Source organism: Elephas maximus, chromosome 22 (assembly GCF_024166365.1).
Source record: "Elephas maximus indicus isolate mEleMax1 chromosome 22, mEleMax1 primary haplotype, whole genome shotgun sequence".
Lineage (NCBI taxonomy): Eukaryota > Metazoa > Chordata > Mammalia > Proboscidea > Elephantidae > Elephas > Elephas maximus.
This window is the reverse complement of record NC_064840.1, coordinates 25,320,899-25,345,141: the sequence shown is the minus strand read 5'-3', so window position 1 is coordinate 25,345,141 and position 24,243 is coordinate 25,320,899. Positions and strand designations below refer to the sequence as shown.

At 41.6% G+C, this 24,243-nt stretch overlaps 2 protein-coding genes across 5 annotated transcripts in view; one reads left to right on the top strand and one right to left on the bottom strand.

Moving 5' to 3' along the window:
- Window positions 1-14,344, bottom strand: part of MORC2 (MORC family CW-type zinc finger 2) — a 118,615-nt gene extending 104,271 nt beyond the window's left edge. For 3 of the 4 annotated variants that reach the window (XR_007514924.1, XR_007514923.1, XM_049866195.1), the window contains exons 1-3: window positions 12,775-14,344; window positions 5,973-6,026; window positions 3,619-3,653 (exon numbers count right to left, since the gene is read on the bottom strand). Coding sequence is in view for 1 of the 4 variants with exons in the window: in XM_049866195.1 (XP_049722152.1) it covers window positions 3,619-3,653; window positions 5,973-6,026; window positions 12,775-12,842 (157 nt within the window). In the remaining 3 variants the exon portion in view is untranslated. Of the gene's footprint in view, window positions 1-3,618; window positions 3,654-5,972; window positions 6,027-11,174 lie in introns of all 4 variants that reach the window. The other variant, XM_049866196.1, reaches the window with a different exon arrangement.
- Window positions 13,803-24,104, top strand: TUG1 (taurine up-regulated 1). Its single transcript, XM_049865463.1, has 7 exons — window positions 13,803-13,884; window positions 13,959-14,140; window positions 14,231-14,270; window positions 14,330-16,693; window positions 16,961-17,087; window positions 17,796-18,510; window positions 20,131-24,104. The coding sequence occupies exons 1-4, from the start codon at window positions 13,803-13,805 to the stop codon at window positions 14,791-14,793; spliced, it is 768 nt and encodes a 255-aa protein (XP_049721420.1). The 3' UTR covers window positions 14,794-16,693; window positions 16,961-17,087; window positions 17,796-18,510; window positions 20,131-24,104.
- The last annotated feature ends 139 nt before the right edge of the window (window positions 24,105-24,243 follow it).

Here is a 24,243-nt window from a genome sequence, read left to right as displayed (position 1 = left end):
CATCAGCTAGAGTAAAAAAGGCAGTGTGCGTAAGAATCACCTGAAGACCTTACTAAAATACAGATACCTGGGCTCCACACTCAGAGTCAGACTGCACAGCAGTTCTACTCTGTTCTATAGAGTCACTATGAGTCAGAAATCAACTCAACAGCAATGGGTTTGTTTGTTTGAGGGGAACCTGAGAATATGCACTTCTGACAAACTCCTGGGTGATGGTAATGATTTACAGACCACCCAGTGAGAAGCAGTGAGCTGGAGCAGGCAACAAGTAGGAGCAGACTTCCGTACTCCAACCTATCTTCTCAGACATTCCACCAGTTAAGAGATTCATTCCTAACACTTGATATTTATCAGCCGCCTGAGTGATATCTGAAGCCTCCAAGGAGAGGATTCTGATGAAGGATGGGGAACTCTAGACTGAGGATAGCCTAGTAGCTGGGGGTCCCATGCTCCCTCCCACCACCACGCATCTTGAAAGCAAGAAAAGGAGGGCAAAGCCAAACAGCCTTCCTTGTGGCTGTGCTTTAGATCCTGGTATCAGCTATGCAGAGGAGCCCTGGTGGCACCGTGGCGAAGCCCTTGGCTGCTAAGCAAAAGGTCTCAGAAACCCTATAAGGCAGTTCCACCCTGTCCTATAGAGTTGCTACGAGTCGGAATCAACTTGACAGCAATGGGTTTGTTTGTTTGTTTTTTGGCGGTGGTGGTGGTTGGCTGGGGGTCGTGGGTGGTTTACCAGATATGTAAGACTGTTAAAACCAGTCTGGAAGACTGCACATCTAAGCTTTCCCCAATTTAGCCAGATCTGACTTCTCCACTTTGGTGTGACTTTCTTCTATCCAACTCCCACTAGGGAGAAGACAGAAAAAACAAAGAAGTAGGAAAAGATACCCAATCAACCCACTGCCATCAAGTCGATTCATAGGGACCCTACAGGACAGAGCAGAATTGCCCCAGAGGGTTTCAGAGGCTGTAAATCTTTACTGAAGCAGGCTGCCACATCTTTCTCTTGGGGAGCAGCTAGTGGGTTCAAATCATTGACCTTTCAGTTAACAGTGGAAAGCTTAACCACTGTACCACTGGGGTCCTCAGGAAGAGATGTAAAATGGAGCTATCAGTCAAAAGTCAGAGGTGACAAAAGAAGTACCCTTAGCAGAGGCTATAATAAAATGGCATCCGAGTTTTCCATCACACTCTGCAAACGTTTTAGCAGTATTAATTTCAGCTGTATTTCCTCGGACAAATTTTCCATTTACTAACCACTGCTTTAGTTTCAAACAAGGGATCTTTCTTCCAGGGGGTGGAACTACCTATCCCAGGAAGTTGAGAAAGTCAATAGTCTACAGACAATAGAAAGGTCCCACCTAATAACAATGCTTTAGGTAAACAAACACCTCACCTCATAATGAGTCCACCCACTAATGCCACAGAAGAAAGACCTGGTGATCTGCTTCTGAAAACTCTATCACTGAAAACCCTATGGAGCATAATTCTACTCTGACTCATATGGGGGAAAAAAATTGAGGGGCCGGATCCTTTCTCACTCTTCTTAGGGTCAAAGATAGTCTTTGAAAACGTGACTTTGTAGTGACTTTAAAACTACATCTGATGTTTGGGGAGATTTCCAAGATAAGTATCAATCTTCTTTCAGAATGGGAGATAGAAAAATATTTTCCCCATGGATTAATAACAAGAACTTTGTGGTATTCAGATATTACTAATTCCATTATTCTACTTGTAAAAAGAGTGCATTTATAACTCTTGTAGAATGTCAGTAAGGCACAGAGCTAGGAAACTATAAAGTCAAAGAAACCTCAGCTGAGACTCCCAAGCTCCAAGCTCTAGATATAAATCAAATCTTTTTTCCAAAATGCTGTGGTGCTTAGTGCTTCTACCACACCATTTAATCCTTAACTGTCATGACCGTTCCCTCAAGATCTAGTTATTCCTCTCCAATCATCTCTAGAATGCTAATTGTCTCTCCAATTAGAGACTAAGTTCTCTAAGTGAAGGCCCCGTCTGACTCCTCTAAGATTTCTCCCAAAGCATGAGGGCACAGTACTGAGCGCAGAATAAATAAATGCACACTGCGTCTTTTTCTTGTAAGTTAAAATCCAAATATTTTGCTGCTTTCTGAGTATCAAAGACTAAATCTCCACTCTGAAATTCCCCCACCAAAGGTGGGGGGTGGGGAGGGGAGCCAGAAATGATCTTTTAATAAAAACTTCTTCCAAGTAGACTCAAGTATTATGTTTTGTCCCTTTGACGTCACATACAGCAGAGGCCCATTTTCCGGTCAGCCATCTTCTGAAGACGACCACGATTTCTTTCAGAGGTACCTGTTCTCACCAGTCACTGAAGTACACTAAGATGTAAGATGGACACTGTGGCTTGGGAAAGGTGCCTCCAACTGGCCCGAAGTTTTAGTGACCATCTTATTACGTTGTTCTGCTGTGTTCCTTTTTTCAGTTTCTTTCCTCTTAAAATAAAGGCTTATTTACAGCACTTTGGCAGAGGCTTTCAAACAGAAGCCTTTCAGAATTTAAGCAATTTGGTTCACTTTTAGCTGTTTTGAATATTTTCTTTGCTCCAGAAGTGTATCAGGCAAGGGGGAATTCATCACATCTGGGGAGCCTTTGTAATTACATGACATTAGAACATCTGAGAATTACTCCTTAATTGTGTGCTTGTTCACATTTACCAAATGGGTCCATGAAGAAGAGGGATTCTCTGACTGATAACTGTATACTCCCACATAAACACTCAGTCTTCTAAGAAGCTAGTCAAACGTTGTTCAGGACATTACCTCAAGCCTTTCAGAAGGCTTCAGAAATGTCTGTCACAAAACAGATCATCCTGGCCAAACTGAATTTAAAAGCTGTCTTCTGATCCGCTTCCACATTTTTAGCAGTTGAACGACTAAAAAAGGTGCTGGTACAAATATTCAACAGGCAGAATGCACACTATTTAAAAAAAAAAAAAAACGGGGGAGCCAACGATAATGACTAAGAATCCCTCACCCACTCTAGGAAAAAGAGGATCTTACTGCAAAATAAGAGTCAATTAAATAAGCAAAGCAGTAGAGGCTGTCGATGTCTTTAAATTCCAAGCAGAGCAGCCCTTCCCCCTTACCTGACATGGAACTACCTCTGCCTAAGAACGTTGTCTCTGCAAACCTCAGTGCCAAACAAGCCGCCCACCTGTTTACTGCAACTGCCTCCAACAGCTCTCCAAGTTAAGACTGGTCCTCACCAAGGCTGCTGAAGGAGAAACTGGCCTCCAACAAGATCTCGCCTTAGCTGCAGGTACCACAAACCCGGTTACCTGCTTTTACCAGGAAAATGACTGGTGCTTGACGTTTCACTCCTCACTACTCTACTCCATCACCCTCACAAATCTACTGGTGGCAATTTACATAGATTTGGATACTTCATACTGTTTCTCTATAGCTGTATTCTAAATGTCTCACCAGGGCTTCTCTGTTTCTACCTATGACCTGGAGTAATGGTGCCTCTTCCCAGGCTCCAGAAACCAGTTATTTCCCACACATTTCTTCTCAGACACAGTAATAATGCATCAAAAGAACTGGGCCTTAGAAGAAAGGACTCAAGTCTGACTTACCTGCGTAAATATCTATTCTGGTGGCATCAGCATCTCTGCAAAAATTGAAAAAAAAAAAAAATCCAAATGAGAATTAATATGAAATACCATCAAAATGTACTTAGTCTGTTTTCAGGAAGCCATACGGAAATTCTATGTACACTTGGCAACACAATCTTCCTTATGTATCTGTGCAACATTTCTGGAGCTTCGATTTATTTAAGACAATCGCGTGACACAAAGGGCCTGATCTCAGGGTGAAGACATTCGGAGCATGAGTAAGAACACCTCCCTTTGCACACTGTTATGGACTGTGTCCCCCAAAAATATGTATCAACTTGGCAAAGCCATGATTTCCAGTACTGTGTGACTGTCCACCGTTTTATCATCTGATGTGATTTTCCTATGTGTTATAAATCCTGCCTCTATTATGTTAATGAGGCAGGACTCGATCTACAAGATTACGTTGTGTCTTGAGCCAATATCTTTTGAGGTACAAAACAGAGAAGCGAGAGACATGGGTACTTCATATCACCAAGAAAGTAATGCCAGGAGCAGAGTACATCCTTTGAACCCGGGGTCCCTGTGCAGACAAAGTCCTAAACCAAGGGAAGACTGATGACAAAGACCTTCCCCCAAAGCCAACAGAGAAAGAAAGACTTCCTCTGGAGCTGGCACCCTGAATTCGAACTTCTGGCCTGCTAGACTGTGAGAATAAACTTGTTTGTTAAAACCATCCACTTGTGATACCTGTTATACCAGCACTAGATAACCATGACACACACTAAGAAATTACTCAAAAATGTGTTTCTCTCACTTCGTTTCTATCATAAAATGATTTTCCAGTAATTTGTCCACTTTTCTTTCTCAACAAGATATTAAGAACAAAGAAAATCAATAATCTGCCCCAAAGCATGCGAAAAAAGCAGTCTCATGGTATATACACTGTGTCAGCAGACTGATCCATGAGCCCATAATCTTATCCTCCCTAACCTTGAAACCAAGTCAGGACACCCCATCTGAACTCCAGTTATCAGCTGAAATCATAGAAGTTCAGTTATCAACAAAGTCATCCATAAAGGCCTGGAAGTAATATAATTCAAATGTGCCAACTGCAGGCAAGAAACATGAGGCACAAGAGCGTTTCATTAAATGCCAAGAAGTCCACTCTAAATTCACACAGCTCTACATGTACCTATCCCCAAAGATATAAAAACATTTTCAGATATGAGAGATTGCCATCTGTGACTTGGAAAGGGTTAGCTTGGCAAAAAGTGGGGGTGAGATTCCCAGGAATCTTCCAGTTCATCATGATACACAAAGCAGCAGCCTACCACAGAACATCATGGTCTTGCTAACCTGACAAGTGGCAAGTTTCAATGCTGTTCCGTTAAGCTACAACATTTTTAAATTAAAAGTAAAATTATGAGTCAACCAGGATTGAAACCAAATGGGAGTTTTCTGGTTAACTTGTTAACTGGCACACTTCCATGAAAGGTCCAGTTAAAGATAACAGTAAAAGCAACAGTAGAAGCGACGTAAACACAGATGGAGACAGGAAATCATCAGCAAGCTCATTAACTGGGAATCTGTTTAAAAGTACTTCTACAGTCAACCTTTACCCTCTTCTTCCTTCATTAGTCAGTCAGCGACACCTGGCCAATGAACGGCGTGTTTGAATTTTGACTGCATTCAGAACCAAAACTGAGAATGAGATTGAGACAATATTTTCACAACATAAACAGACTCCTGATCCAGATTTTGCTATCTGTCTCTGAACCAACCCAAACTTCTATTCAATCTTGTACGATAACGTTTATATGCTTCTAGCAAGAACTCAGTATAAGAAAGTGCTGAAGAGTGATTCCTTCCCAAGTTCAGCTGTAACAATGGAAGGTACTTTGGTCAACTGAAATCATCTGACGATAAAATACACATTTTGGGAGGAGTTGGAGCTCTAACATAATCTGAAAGATATTAGATGGTGTACCCTCAAGAAAGCACAAATTACTAAATCAGAGCTGGTCTGTCCCATTAATTTGATTCCTAAATTTCTATCTTAATTCCCTACATTTCACTACAGTTACCTTGCTCTGATACACTAGGGAAAGTAGCTCTGGAGGTCATAAATTCACTATTTTTAGGCTAGGACACAAACAGCAATGAATGAACTTAGGTTAATCAAGTGTCAAAGTGGAAGTATCAACTAACAGGCTATTAAAAATGCTTTTTGGTTAAGAGGTCTCTTAAGAGTTGTAGCTGCTACAGAAATGCCTTCTCCCAAAAAGTCTTCGGAGCACAAAGGTCACAACAACCCAAAAAGTTTCCACCACTACAAGCACAGACTATGTTATGTCTAAGGAATACATACATACCTTGCATTATCAACCAGTTCAGCAAGAGCACCAAACAAGAATTCATGAGTAGTTCTGAAATGATAAATACTGAGTCACCCAAAGAATTACGACTTCTAAGAAAAAGTCAAGATTATAAAAGCAGGAAAAAACCTAAAATTACCATCTGCATTATTGATTTACACGACTACAATTTAAATATCTTCACAATTCAAGCTTTTCTAGAACTCACAAATCCCGCCAAGTATTAATCTATCAAGTTCTGCTATCTACTCAAGAAACGCTGTTTCTTCCTATTTTGGGTTGAGAAGCCCACCCTAAAACATTAAAAGATTCCTGTGTACGAACTGCTAAAAGCAGTATTTTTCACTACACTTCCTATTCTGCCCAGAAAACTGCACTTTATTTTTCATTGCCTTAACCATCAAGGTCGTCAGTTTCTGAATATCTCTAAGCACAGTCAATGGACAACTTAGCATTCTGCTCTAACAATTTCTATGTGTGATCTACTGGTGAAATATGCTTCTGTGCAATTTATCAGCAAAAAATATATATATTTCAAAGAAAAGGGGAAAGGACAGAACGATCCAATTTTTGATTTTCTCCTTGCCAGTAGTTTGTACAAAAGGATTACGGCTAAAAACAGAGCTTTCTCCACGTCAAAGAGGAATCCCAGCCCCTCCTGAGCAATTCCTTACAGGAGGAGAAGAGCTTGGTATGGTCTTCTAGGGTCACCATTAAAGCTAGTCCCTGTAAGCAGGGCAGTTGTTGGTCATCTGCTCCTCCGGGAGACTGCTCAAAGTTTGAGTTGGGTAAACATACCATGCTATTCAGCACTCAATACAGGTATTTATGCGTAAGATGTGTCCTTACAATTCTTCCTCCATTTACACTCTCTTTAATTTGTACTATTTCCCATACTAGCCCTCACTAGATATAAAAGTAGGATGTGTCCATATAGAACCACCAATAAAACCAACTTGTCTTCTGATGAGCAAAAGCGTAAAATCATTAACCCACATGTTACAGTCATCAATTTTTCAAAAATACTCATTTTCTGGGTACAAAGCTTTAGCCAATTGATAAACAACTTAAAAAATTTAGAATAAAAACAGAGCAATATTAAATAAGCAGTAGCCTTATTAGCATCTATGATCACTCACCATGTTGTTAAAAACAAACTGTGAACCATTTATCTATAAAATACCCAACACTGAAGTGTCCAAGAACACTGGTTTTTCCTCAAGTAACTTCCAACTCTTACAAATGTAAATTTTTAATCGAACAATATAACTGGTTCTTGAAATTTTAGGAAGAACGTTTCCCCGTGAGATCAGTGAATGCATCTGTTGCTAATCCAAAAAGTAGAAATTATATCCCCAATTCAACTAGAAAATAGAGTTCAAATTCTTCTGGCTAAAATCCAATTCTTATTTTACATGGAAGAATCCAATTTCTAAAAAGAAACCTGCATAAAACCACCGTATCTTTAGTTGTTAAAAATATTTCAGTTTCTAGAATCATCACCTTAAATTCTTCCAATTATCAATCAAAGAAAAACGTATTCTGTAGATTACTACAGAAAATGGAAAATTAAAGTGACTTGCCAAAAGTAATATTAGATAAAAGTAAATCTAACCCTTGCTCTCAAGTTCTCAACCAGTGGTTCTCTGGTCTGACTTACCTACCAGTGACTTAGAAACTTCAAGTGAATTAGTCTTATAATTTTTTTTAATTTCGAGCGTTGTTATATAAAAATATAAAATAACCATTCCCTTCGCAATACTTTTAATTTCAACATGAATCCATACTTTAACTTAAGCCAAGAAATCTCAGAAATATAGCTTCTGGAAAAAAACAAGAACATAACCATACTAAAATTGGGACTACAACTTATATGCAGAATGCAATAACTTCGGAATAAATAACTTAAAGAATAAAATTTCTGGTCTTTGGTGGTGACAATGGTCAATATGAATAATCTAGAAACCTAATTCTGACGCTTTCTGCTATCAGGACAAGGACCAAAAATGGAAATGGCAACTGCTTCTCAGCAATGCGTATTTCTGATCGCTTCACATGAAAATGAGACACTTAGAATTCCATAAGCAGATATCGAAAAGGCAAGCAAAAAAAGGAACTCTGGCTCTCTGCAAGTTCCCACTGCTTTCCACATAATGTTTGAAAATGTGCCCTTATACATTTAGAATATAAAAAGAACATTCCAAATGGTCTGTGTTGTTCCACATAGCATCAGTGCTTTTCCATACAAACAGATTACAGATAAGCTAACAGATATGCTTAAAATGTAGTTAACAGGCGGTACACTTTTGTGATGGCAGTACACATCATAAAGGGGACTTCTGTGACAACTGCTGCTAAGGTATAGGAGCCCTGGTGGTGTGGTGGTTAAAGTGCTCATCTGCTAACTGAAAGGTCAGCGGTTTGAACCCAGCAGCCACTTCGTGGGGGAGAAAGATATAGCACTCTGCTTCTGGAAAGACTCACAGCCTTGGAAACCCTATGGGGCAATTCTACTGTCCTTAAGGGTCGCTGTAAGTCGAAAATGCCTCGACAGCAATGGGTTTTGTGTTGGTAAGGTCAGAGACAAAGTTCAACCTTCTTCAGACCTCCAATTCATTCATGATGGATCCTACTAATAGACGTTAAAGCTGGTTCCAAATACCTCTTAAAATAAGAGTCAAAAACATATCGCTGCATAAACTATTCTTTTTTTCAAATAGTATTTCAAGAGGTGCGGTCATTGCAAGCTAGCACTTGAGATAAAATACATATCAAAAGAAATTATTTTCTTCACAGACCAAAAGATCCTTTCTATGTGCTCCAACAAAGACCAACCACCTGGAAAAAGACAAAAGATTTTTAACAAGCTTTTTCCACCTTCAGGTGATCATGGCTTTTATATTATTTGTTCTGCATTGGAAACGGTTTTGCAACTCAGCATTTCCAGTGACAAATTCATGTGTAAATCAACCGGTTATGAAAGAAAATGGTCTCATTGAAATTCCATTTGAATTTAAAACCAAAAAAACCAAACCTCTTGCTGTCGAGTAGATTCCAGCTCTCTGACCTTGAATTTAAACCAAAAGATTATCCACAAACCGACAGCTTCTACTGAGTTCTTGGATATGCTGACAATAGTTAATATGCCTTAATTGCTAGAAAAAAAAAGCTAAGAAATTCTGGAGTAATCACTTTATATTCAAACAGCTTTAATACATTTAGAGAACAGATCCATGTTTCAACAGGCTTATAAATCATGATATTCTAGAGTTGAGAGGTTCCTCTATCCACTCACATATGGCTAACGCAACCCAAATATATATGGCCTGGATAACAAATTATTACATGTTCCAATAGGAATAAAAATCAGGCACTTCATACTTAAGCATCCTACTCTACCAGACCAGTTCACAGTAAAGCAAATAAAACCAAAAACCAAAGCAAACCCGTTGCCGTCAACTCATAGCCACCCTATAGGACAGAACAGGATTGCCCCATAGGGTTTCCAAGGATCGGCTGGTGGATTTGAACTGCCAACCTTGTGGTTAACAGCCGAGCTCTTAACCACTGCACCACCAGGGCTCCAAAGCAGCCAGTGACTTGTAGTAAGCATCTTATGCCAAAAGAACATCCCAACCCCCCACTACACAGGGTATCTACAACCTAGTTCACTAGCGGTCACAAATCCCACCACCAAAAACCAGTAAAAGCATAAAATTCCTCTTATTTAAAAACCCTAATTTTTATCAACTCGTACTGGCAACATTCAGTATTAAAAGAAATTAGCCTGAGGCTTTCAGGCTATCCTGAGAATTTCCCAGGCTTTCTTTAAACCTTAAAGCTGATGTAAGCAAGAACATAACCATCGTTACCACAGACCTGACATAGAAAAAAGTTGTAGACTGCTGCACCCCAATTCACTAAAAATTCATCTGCCTAATGAGTAGCACCAAACAGCATGTTACTGCCGTGTAGACCAACTCTTGGTTTACATAAACACTGTTATAAATAATAACCACCATCCACTCATTCTTTACTGTGTCACGTATTAGCTAAGAACTTTATATTATTTTATGTAATCCACATAACCACTGTCTATCAGATTAGCCCCATTTTACAGATGACAAAACTGAGGCTCGGAGAAGTTGACTTCCGTAAGGACACAGCCAGGAAGTAGTCTAATCCAGGTTTGGACTGCTTCCACTTTCCACTGCACCAGACTGATCTCACTCTTCTAGCCTGGGCTCTGCTTACGAAGTGCACGTTAAATGGGAGGCAAGGAAGGGCCATTCCTTTCATAACTCACAAATAAGACGATATTGTAGATGCCAGATGCCCTAAAATAATTTTTTTAATTAGAACAATGGAGAAATTATAAGACAAATCTTCCTTCGCTGAAGGTGACCACCATTACCAGTGAGAAGTCACATTAGTTGGGAATTTAAAATTTTCAGTTTCCTCTTTAGGATAAAAATGAAGTTCCCACCAGGTCACCACAATAAAGCAACCTCTTGAAATTAGTTACAAACCAAAAATCTAATCTTGGTGTTCTAGGGTTCATACATTCTTCTGGTAGGACTGGGCACATTTAAAAGTAGAACTTCAAAGGTCAGAGCTCTGATCCTGATAAGAAATTCCAGAGTTTCCAAAATGAAATTCCAACTCTCAAATGTTCATGCAAACAGATGGTTCCAATACAACACAAGTAAATCAAATTCACAGAAAATCGTCCAACTCCACTTTTAACAAGTGACTTAAATGAGGTTAACCTCTTTGCTTTCGCTGTCCACCTATTGTGAACAAGCTATAAAAAAAAGGAAAAAAAAAGCAGGGACAAATATCCCAGAATCCTCAAATTACTGTGACTTATTTAGATTAAAATTGAAGGCTTTAGGAGTGGGAAGGAAACCCTTTGTTTTTACAGACGAGGAAAGGCCCCTAAAGTTGAAACTGACTATAGATACAAGGATTAAAAAGCACTAATCTTGGTGGCCACATCAATCTTATTGCCTTAAATCTTGGGGCTTTCAATCTGCCATTCAGCAGCTGTGTAACCTTCGGCATGTAACTTAATTTCTCTGAGCCTCAATTTTCATCTGAAAAATAAGAGTGATCTTTATTTCACGAGGTTACTGTAAAAATTATTTTAGACAACATTTAAAACAGTGATTGGCATGAAGCAATTACAGTTGTTATTACCTATTATCACATTAAATCTTTGTAGAGAAGTCCAGTTCATGGTCTTCCAAGATCATCAAATACTTTCAACCATATCTGAAGGAGCCCTGGTGGCACAGTGGTTAAGGCACTTGAATGTTAACAGAAACATTCACGGTTCAAATCCATTAGCCGCTCCACGGGAGAAAGACGTGGCAGTCTGCTTCCGTGAGATTTACAGCCTTGGAAATCCTATGAGGTAGTTCTACTCTGTCCTATAGGGTAGCTACGAATTGGAATCAACTCAAAAGCAGTGGGTTTAACCATATTTGCCTGTTTGAACTCTTGCCTGTCATTCCAAAACTTAGAACTGAGATAACTACATATATCAAACACAATCACCTGTCAACAATCTAAGGCAATTTAAATTGAAAAAAAGGACACAAGATTTTGCCCAAGGCTGTGCTATCAGCTAGGTGAGTAACCTTTCATCAGCCATCTCATCCAACTGGGCTTTCAGGTTCATCATCCCTAAACCTGAAAATTTGCCTACACAACCTCTAAAACCTTTCTCTAAAACATCCAATAAAATGTTCAATAATAAGCTTCCTAAATAAAGCAAAACCAGACTCTCAACTTTGGCAAGTCACTCAACTACTCAGAAAAAAACTTTTATTTCCTTGAGAAAAATAGCAAACAAAAAAATATATAACATTAAGGAATCACGTATAACTTACTGTCTTTTCCATATAAGGCTAAAATCAATGTACCACTATCTACGCATTCAATCCTGAAGATGGTTCTTCAGATAACTGTGCGTCATACGCTTAGCTGCTCATCACCTCTTCTGGTACTAAAACTACAGTTTACCTTGATCTCAAAAATAACAGGTGAAATGTACTAAAATAGGTTAGTTTTAACCCCAGTGGCTCACTTTCAAGAGAACAGGCATACGGATTTCCCAAAATATTCCAAGACCAAACTGGAGTGAAGGTGATTTCTTCATGAAGTCAAGAACCATGAACATAGTATGTGTTCTAGCTCTCTGATTTGCACACATCTTGAGGAGGGGGTAAGATTATTTAAATCAAGGATTTAAACAAGCTGGCATTTCCTGCTTAACATATACAAACTACATTGGATGTAGGGACCAACTTCCCAGGAAAAGATTCACAGAAAAAAATAATAAACATTTTCTTCTCGTCAACTGTAGCTATGTGTCTTCAATCTCTTTTTCCCCTCTTTACAGGAGCTGTTATAACCCAACTGTTCTGGCTGTTGACACTAAAGAGCAGAAAAAAGTTGATCCTGAAATGGTCCAACTTTTGGTGATCCAAAGAGCAGTACTTGTTGGATTCCTATCAAACACTTGAACAAAAAATTCAATATATTGACTTGAAATAACTAAAGTTTGCATTTAGAAAACTTTGATCCAATAAACGAAGGTCAGATTCTTCCGGATTAGCAACAAATATTTCACTGATCTCATTGCTTCAATTCAAAGTTCAATACTCATGCTGTGATACATCTCACTCCAGTGATAGATACATCCCAGAAAGTAAGAAATTTTCTGGGGAAGGATTTCCACACTAATATCAAGTAATTCGTTATTGGTTACCTCTGCGGCATCTATGATACTTACGAATTTGTGTGCAGATATTCAAAGGTTAGCTGAGCTCGATTCAGACTGCTGTAATTTGTGAAAGCCATGACTGCAGCGAGGTCGCAGTTCTTTACCCACTAACTGTTAAGTATAACCTTACAATGGAATAGATTTTCCAGGATTCTGTCCAGTAAAGGTTCGGTAAGTCTGTGCTCCTTAAAACAGTTAAATGAAGTTATCTCTATCCAAAATGTAAAGAGATGTCTAAAACAACAATTGTTTTCTTCTTTAAATGTTTTATTAATCTTCTCAACAACTATGATGTAATATTTTGGAAAGAACTACGTCATAAATCTATATTCCTAAGGAGTTTTTAGCGTTAAATGGCGGTAGTTCAATTCTGAAGAAGGTAGGAGGTCCTGAAGTAGATAGATGGTGCTGGAGTTAGCTGTTTATTACTTCTCCATCTTCACGTTGAGCCTTGAATCTTTGTTGCTGCTGTTATTCCCCTGAATTTCCTATGATCGGGAAATTTACAATCCGGAAATTCACCAACTTCCGTCATAAAATTTGACAGTCACCCATGTCTTCAACACCTGTTCTCAGGATCCTTAAAGGGGCCCTAGGATGGCAAACACGTCGTCGACGGAGTGCTTCACCACCTCCCAACTGAAAGGCCACTTAAGCGCTGACAGACATTTTTTTTTTTCCAAAGCCCGGCCTAAGCCCAGTTTGTAGTCTCGCCCCAATTTCTTCACGCTCCTGGGCCAAATGACCTCACACTGGCCCACTAAATTTCCTCATTCAGAGGCGACCCGCCCAAATCACCGCAGGCGGACCGCGCCCCTCCCCCGCTTCCCTCAGACAGCGGCCTCAGCCTCTCGGGACCTTCCCAGGCCTCGGTCCCGTGGCCTCCTCCTCAAGAAGAGGAGTCAGTCCAGACTTAAAGCCAGGATAGAGGGCAATGGCAAGCGCACGACCCGACCGGGCGTTGCCGGGCGCTCGCAGCTGCCTTTGTCCCTCCCCACGGAATTGGAACCCAACAACCGCAGCGCGCGCTTGGAACCATGTGCTGTTGCCGCTGCCGCTGCCGCCGCCGCCGCCGCCGCCGCCACCGCCACGAGCCCGGCCGCCCGCGCGCCGCGCTGTGTAAGAAGATGATGACAGGACACAGTGCCGCGAGTTGTGCGCTTATGACTGCTCCGCTGTTGTCACCTCCACAGCCGCCACCACCACAGCCACTGCTTTGTCTCCGCTAGTGCACAGCTCCGGTCGCCTCGCGCACTCCCCGACGCCCCAAGCCCCCGAGGCCTCCGTGGCTCATTCGGCCAATGAGAGAGCCGTAGCTCCTCCCGCCCCCGCCTTGATGCGCTGCTTCCTGATTGGCGGGCAACTCGTCCCCCATGTGACCGGATCTTGATGGCCAGGCCCGCCCCTATCACGTGAGAGCTCGCCCCTCTCTTCCTGCTTTTCTGACCCTCTCCGCCATTTAAAGAAACAGTACCGGGGGCGGGCCAAGCGACGCAGCCGGGACGGTAGCTGCGGCGCGGACCGGAGGAGCCATCTTGTCTCGTCGCCGGGGAGTCAGGCCCCTAACTCGAAGAAGCCCTGGCGCGCCCTCCCCCCCTCCCCGGTCTGGTAGGGCGAAGGAGCGGGCGCGCGGTCGATCGAGCGATCGGTTGGCGGCTCTTCCTCCTGCTCTGGCATCCAGCTCTTGGGGCGCAGGCCCGGCCGCCGCGGCGCGCGCCCGGTGGCCGTTGGCGCTCGCGCCGCGTCTTTCTTCTCGTACGCAGAACTCGGGCCGCGGCCTATGCGTTTGCGATTCGACGAGGAGTCGTCCGGGTGGTCGGCGGCGGCGGGCAGCTGCTCCGCCCTGCTCCCGGGGAGGCGGCGGCGGGATTTGGCGCGGCCGGGGAGGCGGGGGTGTCTGGAGCCGGCCTGGAGGCCTGGCGCCACCCCTCGGGGCCTGCAAGGACCCAGTTGGGGGGGCAGGAGGAAGCTGGGGGATGGTTGGTGGTGGGCTTTTTGCTTTGCCTTTTTCTCCTTATGCCGCCTTAGTGAGGGGCGGGAGCTCTGGCGGCAGCTCTGGGGTGGGGAGTCGAGCCCCGGAGTCGGAAGAGCTGGGTTTGCTTCCGGGCCTAGCCACCAGCTGGCCGAGTGACCTTAGGCAAGCCAGTCTATAATTTGCGCCTCAGTTTCCTCCTCTGCCAGTCAATGTTTATGGGATTGAGAGCGTTGTTAAACGTAAAGGATGATTGTTGCTTGTAAGGTTTTTTGAGTTGTAAGAACGCTTAGCAATTGCCCAGTCCTTGGATTTTTAACCTGGGATCCTTGGATTGGTGTTGGAGGTTTTCAGACTCCCTGAAATTGTATGCAGAAATTTGTGGGAATTAACCTTTTTGGGGGAGTGAGAATCCGTGTTTGTCAAGTTTTCATTGGGTCTGTGACCCAGTGAGAGTTAAGAACTACAATTCTTTTATGCCACAGGGAGGAAACTGAGGCCTAGATGTCAATTTGGGACACTTCATAACCAGTTTGAAGCCCGTGAGTTCCTGGGATATGTGAGCTGTTTCTGTGCGTAACGGATATTTGGGGTAACAGCACCCTCTGCTTGGCTTCTGTTGAGTCCTTTTCTTTCACCATAGGGTGCCTGAAGGGTGGCTGATGCGTAATGGTACAATGGCACCTAATACAAAGCAGCTCAGACTAGGAGTGGGTGCATTCCCTAGTATCAAAAAGCCTATTTAAATTTTGGCCCAGTAACTTTGTTTTCTGCTGCTTATACTGGTGCCTGACTACCTTTTCTGAATCTTTCATTGACCATTTTCCACAACCGTGGTTGCCATCCATGTTCTTGCTCCTACTTACCACCTTATCCTTAGTCTGTGTGGTTGGTGGTGAACAGGTTTATTTTTAAATGGGGCTGCGGTGCCTGTGGATTTTTACCAAGCAGCTCACTGGAACAGGCAACCGGCATGGAGTTCCTGAACGTGTTTCGGTTTTATTTTCTTCCGCTATGTTAACTGAAGGTTAACAGTCTCTGAAACACTTTGTTCTAGAACTCCTGCTGAACCTCAGAATCGGTAGATTTGGAAGTGATTCAAAGCTTAACTTTTTCATGGTCTGCCTTGTATTTAATTATTTCAAAGTGTGATACTAGGACGGCCAAAATGACAGTTTTTGCTTCTTTGTTAATTGTTAGCTGCTTTTATCCAATTCCAGACCATTATCAAACACTATAGAAATGTTTGAACAGTTGGATTTCAAACATTTTCGTATTGTGAAGTGGTGCTTACCATTGGTACAGCTCTAAGTAAATGAACAGAAATAAACAAGTTTAAATGTATTTTGTCCGGTTAGGTGTTAGCCAGTCCTGGTATTTCATGCAAATGTTTGGAAGAATCTGTTGACTAGACCCTTTACCTAAAGGGCAAAGACAAAATGTTCTCCCTTCCAGAGAAATGACTGTTTTGGAGAAAAATGTATTGGTCTTTTAACCCTTTTTGTTATTGAATCTGGATGTACCTCAAAAGAATCTTAAGACTGTAGTGATAAGATGATTTCTTCAGAAGAAAGGAGGAAAAAACCACCCGAACTCGACGTTTGAAATTCTGTGACGAAACATGAGATGTCTGGGATTGAAGGTTGAAAGGGTTTCACTACATTGTTCTGCACTAGTTGGAGCAAATGTCTTTCAGTGTAGCCACAGATATGGAATCCAGCTTTCCAGATTTCCGAGAACTGGACCTGGGACTTGGGAGAGCTTGTCAGGATGGGGCAGGAACTCTGGAGCTAGACATTTTTTATTTTTGAATTTTCGGACTCTTGACTTTGTTGTGAGAAAAGAGCCAGTGATTGAGCAAGCACTGCCATGAACACTGTTACTGGAAATTAGAAGATCTGAGCTCTGTGACCCTCGGTGCATACTCTGACAACACTCCATCCAAAATGAACTACGGTACTTGCCATTTTCCAAAATGCCTTATTGACCATCTCTCACTTTTGCTTGTGCTCTCTCCTCTACCCTGGAATGCCTTCCTCAGGTTCTTCATCTGTCAAAACTCTGCCATTTCCTCAATATCCAACTCAGATGCTCTCTTTTCCATGAGTCTCGTAACTTCAACCAGAAATAATCTTTTAAGTTTTATAACATGTTGTATATCTTTTACCTTTGTATGCCATACCATGTAAAATAGTTACATGCATGCATTTGATCTCTTTCCAGATAGCAAACCCCTTGAAAGCAAGGGCCTTGACTGATGCATCTTTGCCCACACGCACCAACACCCATGATGAAGCTTATATTAGAAAGGAGGAATTTAGAGAACAGGCGATCTCAGAATAAGCACTCAGTAAGTGTTTGTTTAATCACTGTGTGATAACTAAAATTACTTTGGATTAGAAGAAAAGTCTGGATGTGGGCCATGTTTCTTCCTTTGTTTCCTAGAGTATAATTTTTTCATTCCAAATTTGAAAAAGATCTAGGGAACCCCAGCCATAAGGAGAAAGCGATCTGTTGAATGGTGATCTGAAGAAGGGTGCAAGAGCCAGGGCCATGCCTCACTCTCTGCCACATCAAGGAAATCTTGTTAAAATGAAAGATAAGGGCAGCTTTAAGACGACAAGACAGCTCGAGGAGGGCACTGGAAAAGGAAGAGGGGCAGTATTACCTTCTTTCCTTTGTTGTTAAACTAAAAATCTCAGTTCTTGAGTCATCTGTGGAGCCACTCCTTTCTCTCCCACCAACTACTGCCCAGGGGCCTGAATATAATCAGTTTACTCCCCCAAAGTGTGAGACTGGGGGCAGTTACCTGTTTGCTACTTCTCTGGGACAATTTGTTCTCAGTAGGAAACAGTCTTTAGCAGAGAACTCTTTGTGTCCTTTTCATCAGAGATAGTTAACCAGGCTTTTTTTTTTCTTTTCTTTTCTTTACTCCTTTATCATTTTTCAGCCTCTTAGCCAGGCTTGTTGAGAATTAGTACCCATTAGGCAGCTGATGTCCTGTGTTTGTAATTCCATGCATTTGTTACCTTACCTGCTTTGTCCCTGCCCCTTCTAGTCCTGTGCCTCCTGATGGCTGTGTTCACCTGGACCTTCTGACCACCTTCCTTGTACTGTTCCATCAGTCTGCAGAACTGGTACCTGGATTTTTGCCGATGGTGATTCTCCTCCTCACCTTACTACTGAAGAAGGCACTATTCCAGTGGACCACTGTGACCCAAGAGGCATTCAGCCATGATGATGTGGCCTTTACCTCCACTCCTGTCTTCTTCTACCCAGATTCATCACAGCCTGTTATAGGGAAGTCAGAGTCCTCAAGCCAAATACACAACAAAGGCTCAGTTTGTTCCATGAGTATGCATTTTGTTTCTTCAGATAAAGCCTTCAGAGACACATAATGGAATCTGGACCAGGGAAATTTTAGTTACCAACGCTGTCTGAAGAATGCCAACATCTCTTTGAGAGCAACATTGGACCACACCCACACAATCTCAAATGATTGAGGTTCATGAAGTGTCTAGGATTCCATCAAGGTCCTTGGGCCCTGTTGTCTATTTCAGATCTTTTGTAGTCTACTGAGTGACAGAGCAGGTATTCTGACCCGCTGGGATCAAAACAAAGACGCAGTGAACTTTTCTCGCATCTTATATGGGATTACTCAGGAATCAGAACTTAACCACACAAATATAAGAGATTCTACCAAGGAACCCTTTTACATAACAGCATCTCACAAAGCTCCAATCAGATCCAGAAGGGCCTCTTGATACATCAAGGTAGAACCTATGTGGTAATCCCTTATGTTTATTTAGCACCTTACAGTTTCAGGGCACATTTGCATTTAAATTATCGAAATAATGCAGTAGGTATTCACTCCCTTTTGCAAATGAGGAAATAGAAGTTTAAAAGGTTAAGCATCTTGTCCAAGGTGGCATAACTACAAAGTGATAGAGGCCAGGCCTTCTGACTCCCAGTCCAATGCTCTCCTTGCAGTTATACTTGCCCTTCACTTTTCCTTCAGTGTTAAAGTGGCTGGAGATTGGGAACCCTAGAAAAGTTTCCAAGTCATAGAGTTTCCTGATTTGGTGCCTTCAGTCAGGCAAGATGTCGTAAATGCTGTGTAATCTTGGCGATGGCTGTACTGAGACCAAAATCTCATGGCAGCACCCCTAAAGTTTGGGAGCAGACTGTCTCCATGGTGGTAGATTGTTCAGTCAACGGGGCCCGTGTTCATGTGCAACCAGCCAACCCAATCTGAAAGACAAAGCTGCTTTTCAATCTCGTGTCCATCTTCATGGTCCTTCCTAAAGATGGCCTGATTAGGGATTCCTGCTCATATGTCATCTTTTTTTTGTTGTTGTTCTTTAAGTCTTCTTCCTGAACAAGACCTTTTCTATGGTCTTCTATCTCCAAATCAATATTTAAAAAAGATGAGTCATTCATTTTCTTTAGAACAGCCATTTTGTGACTGTTCTTACGTACTTATAGGTATGGAGCTTCTGTACTCTGATAAGCTGGTAAAACACCGTAAGATAAAAATGCCCTCCCTTGCGTCCACTACATACTGTAGTATGTTCAAAGATATCAGAAGGCTTGCAGCAAAGAGTCCTGTTCACCTGTTTAGCCCAATATATCCTGAGTTTAATCAAGCACAGAATGCTTTTTGTAGCATTCTTTTTAATAGAATGGGCAGACTGCTTTAAATTGGTATTGCCAGTGCTTCCTGGTAGCCAACAGATTGCCCTGGAAACCCAGGAATAAGCAGAGTATCTTTGAATCCCTTTCTCTCACCTTGTCATCAACTGCTTGAATTAGAATGTCTCCATCATCTGAGAGTCCTGCATCTGGATCATTGCCTTTATTTTCTGTCAATGGAACCTCTAGAAGATTTGTGGGCATACATGGAATGGGGGAAAGGTAATTCTGCCCCAAAATTGGGTGAGCTCCATGACCTTTAGCAATATACTTCTCTACCCCTAGAAGTGTACCATAAACTTAGTTCAAGGACTTTGCACTCCAGGTGGGCAAGGAGGTTGGGAAGGTAGGAGGGAAGCACATATTTTCTTAGAACTTGAGCTGTGACTCACTGAAATCTTATCAGTGCTTGATGAGAGGAGTCATCCACCTATGGACTTTTCAGAGTAATATTTACAAAGAAATGAATAGCTTTGCAGTTGTATGCTGACTGCAAAAACTAGTGCTTTTGCCGCTTAAAAGCCAATAGCCATGTCCACTGATCCTCACTTATAAGCCCAACTAAGACAAATCAGAATTTATAGCACACTTGAGCTTTGACTCCATTAATCTGTAATGATTAGGGAAGGAATGATTGGGAAAACACCTTCATGTCTTTGCTCACAGTTTCTGGTTTCTATGACCTGTTTTTTGTATTTCAGCGTTTTGTGAACAACTTATGTTTAGATCATTGGTTTTCCAAAGACTTTGTGGCCATGAAGCCCTTTGAATGAAAATTAATACGGAAGCCCAAAATAAAAGTGAAGCTGTTCCGGATGAAGCAGGATTGGGGGGTCTGAAACCCACTACAAGCACCTTCCTTACCACCATGGTGATACTTAAGGGGACTTCCTTTCAACACCTAAAGCTCTTCGGAACACAGTTTGACCATCACTGCCCTAGACAACAATATGATGTTTGACTTGGCTGGTATGCTGATCTTTTCTGTGCCTCCACCCAACACAGCTGTTTTCAGTAGATGCTAAACATTCTTTGGAATACTAAACTCTGTACAAACTTAGAAAAGTGCAAGAAGATGGGCATGTCCTAGCCCCCAGAATATCTGTATACACTGAAAGTGATGTCAAATGGACCTAGATTAACAGCGCTCCACCCCCAGATGGACTTCTAGTGATTTCTGGAATTGGACATAGCCAGAGGATGATTCATACATACTCTACACTGACAAACCCCCTTAACCAACTTCTGTCACAAATATCAGATGTTATAGTGGTACTTGAAGTACATGACTTTGAAGTCCTAACTCCTTGGATACCAGAATCTTCAGCAAGCTGATATTGTAGAACCTGATGTCACCACCATATTCTTTTTACAAGGGATAACCGTTAGCTTTGAAAACATCATTCAAGACTAGCAACAGTACATAAAAGGGGCTCAGTACCTGGTTATCATTTGTCTACTCTCAAACTACAGGTTACTTTTATGACTCAACTAGGGGCATTTACACTGTTTCCTTGTTTATTCAGCATCAGTACTGTTCCCAGGATAAAAAAAAAAGCCAAAACAGTTTTTCCATGACTGGCATATCTGCCTACTCTGCCCCAAAATGTTACGAGTGCTGAGCTCTACATGTAACAGATGATCTACAAGAGACAGTCTTTGAATGTCCTCCTCATATATGTGATTTAAAATGTGGCTGTTTGGAAAAGTTGCTTCTAACCAATGAGAAGTATCCTTTTAAGGACGCCTCTTTTGATGTCTGGTACCATCCACTGAAGGTGTTAAGGATGTTAAGAAGCAGGTCCTTTGACCATGCTATAACAGCTGACTTGCTGGGCATTTCAAATTACACATCATCCACGTTTTTTGCTGAAAGAAGACTGACTTGAAAAAATCTACGAAGACTGCAGCTAAGGATTTTCTCAGTAGACTCGGCTTCCTGCTGCTTCCTCCCAGTGTAAGACCACAGTCCCCTGTCTTTATGGATGTTATAATAGAATTTCATCTCTCTCAATAATGTCATTTTACTCTGATAAACACCTGATTCAGAGTGATTTGTTTCATTCCTTGTCATGAGATATGCTCAGACATCAAGACAACTTAATCTATTTCTGTAAGAAGGATTCATTTCATGAACTCCCAGACCAGATAATGTTGAACAAGATTTATGTCATGAGAAAACCTCATTCCTTCACAGTCGTTTTAAGGTCCAGCTATCTTCAGCTACTATAGTGAATGCACTGGCTAAGAGTTGGGAATGGTTTCTTTGTATCTTTTATCCTCTAGACCAATTGTGACTACGTGACTAGACTCTACAAATCATCCTCTAAGTCCTCCTGCACCTGGCTAAGGTCTCAAACAAGGCCTGTGTGTTTTTGTTCTAGATGACTCACCCTATAAATAAAAAATAAAATTTGAATGGCTAGTCTGCTTGTATATACAGCTGTCATTTGTAAAGAATTACCTGTAAGCTCAATATCTCTACTGCCTTCAAAATATCAACTTTTTAGTTCTCTGCTTTCAGTCCTGTGCTTTACATAAAAAGACATTGATCTGTATACTGCCAGCCATTTCCTCTGATCCTGTCAAAATGAGAGATTTAAGGTGAGGGTACTCTTCTAAAGAGTCTAATGTACACTGTAAGAAGTAGCTGGAAAAGCAAAGAGCCTAAAACAAACCTAGGAGTTTGCCTGCTATTTCCATGCTTCAGATCTCATCTAAATCTTTTAACAACACCATTCATCCAGTCCGAGGCCTTGACTTGCTTATAGACAGTTCTCAAAGATTGACTGAGTTACAGGAGATGAAGACTTTGATTACCAAAGAAAGTTGGGCCAACCTTGAGAAACCTGGCTCTTCAACTGTGTCACTCCTAAATGTAGCATAGACTACTAAATAACCTCAAGTCTGGATTAAGGGTATGGCCTTCTCCTGAACTGAAAATTCTTGGCCAGATGAACAGGAAAATGAAGTTGGAATCGACTCGATGGCGGCGGGTTTGGGTTTCGGTTATAGCTGACTTGACCTTCAAGATTGGAATTAACCCCAGAGTACCCAGGGTAAAAACTTAATTTACAGAGCTTCTTTGTTAATCTGCCTCTTCTAGATCACGTCCTGACTGTCGGTATGGCTGCCCCTGCTGAAGGTACCCTGCTTGCCTGTTTACCTGACTCAGCTCTTGCCTGCCTTTTTTGACATGTTACTACAATCAGACTTGGCTGCCTTTGAGAAGACTACAACCAGCCTCAGCCTATCTTGTGCCTAATTTCACCAAGGGTTTTGAACAGAAACAATCTACACCTCACTCCACCAGGACTGTTCACAGCCGAGAGATGATGCTGTACACTCCTTGACCAGCACCTTTTTAAAATTTTTTTTAAGAGCACAGTAGGCTTCTGTGCCTATATATATTTTAACATTTTTAGTGTATTTTATCAGATCTGGAAGGAGTACAAGCAGAGTCAAAGCACTGTCCATTCTTTTGTGATAACGGAGAGGTGAGTGTGATTCATCAGTACTCATAGAAGTGTACCGGTTAAATTTAGCAAGATGTAAAGGAACACAAGAAAGGTTTCCTACTGAACTTAAAATTTGCCACTGACTCAAATAGCCTCACAGAACTATTTGCCAGTGGGGGACTAGTTATCCTGCTTTACATCAACAAGATGGGCTGTCAGACTCATGACCACTGAGTTTGCGTGTACTTTAAGCTCTGTTGTACTATCATCCAAAGTATGCTATATGATGATTATTTCATTCAAGTGGATTACAGGCTTCCTGAGGACAGGACAGACTTATTTATCCATCATGGTGTTTCCAGAATACTTTTATTATCAAGAAGTAATGCCAGCTGTTACCATTCAACTTCATGAACAGAGATTAAAATTTTCCAGTATATGGTCTTATTGTGGACATAAGTTTTTTTGTTTTTTGTTTTGTTTTGTTTTGATTGCCCAGCATCCACTCCATCTTCTTATAACTTCTGATGTTTCTTGGAACCACCTCTCCCTGTTCTCAGTCCGTGTAGTTCAGATGGGCTGACCAACCTTGGGCTTCAAGAGTGGGTATGTAATTCAGATCTAATCAATCAGCATAGTAATCTCCTTGAGCATAGTGTTCACGTGAACAGTTCAAGAATTATCATATCATTCTAGATGGTCCAGTGGTACTCAACCCAGGGAGTTTTCCTGGTCTTGGAAGATGAGAAGCTCTCTGCTGAAGTTGCTAAGTTTTGTAGGATGAAAAGCTGGAACCAGCAGGGTCCACCACATGGAATAAGCCAGTCAGAGAATGAAGCCAGTGCAGAGGAGAGCAGAGCCAAAAGATGGAGAGACATGAATCCTGATGACATTGTTTGTGCCCCTGGATCCAGCCGTGCCTGAAGCTAGTATACCCCCTGGACTTTGCAGTTATGTGAACCAATAAATTCTCTTTTTTGCTTAAGTCACTTTGAGTTGGGTTTCTATTGCTTGAAATTTAATCCTGAGTGATATAGCACCTACCAATGTCAAAACTTGATGGGTCCAAGTATTTATTAAACGAGAGGCCCTGGTCACACTAAGATTTCCCAACCCAGGAGACCAAACAAAGCCAGAACTGACAATGTTTAAGTTACTACAGAAGCATAAAAATTAAATGGTAGGGGAAAAAAAATCCCAAGTATCCATCAGTAAAGGATTAGTTAAATCAATTATGGTTCAGCCATAAAGGAATTCTATATATTTATTAATATGGATGGAGATAACATGTATTTTGAGTGGATATGGAAAAAAGTGGCCATAATAAATTGTTAAGTGAACAAGCCATTGATAGAA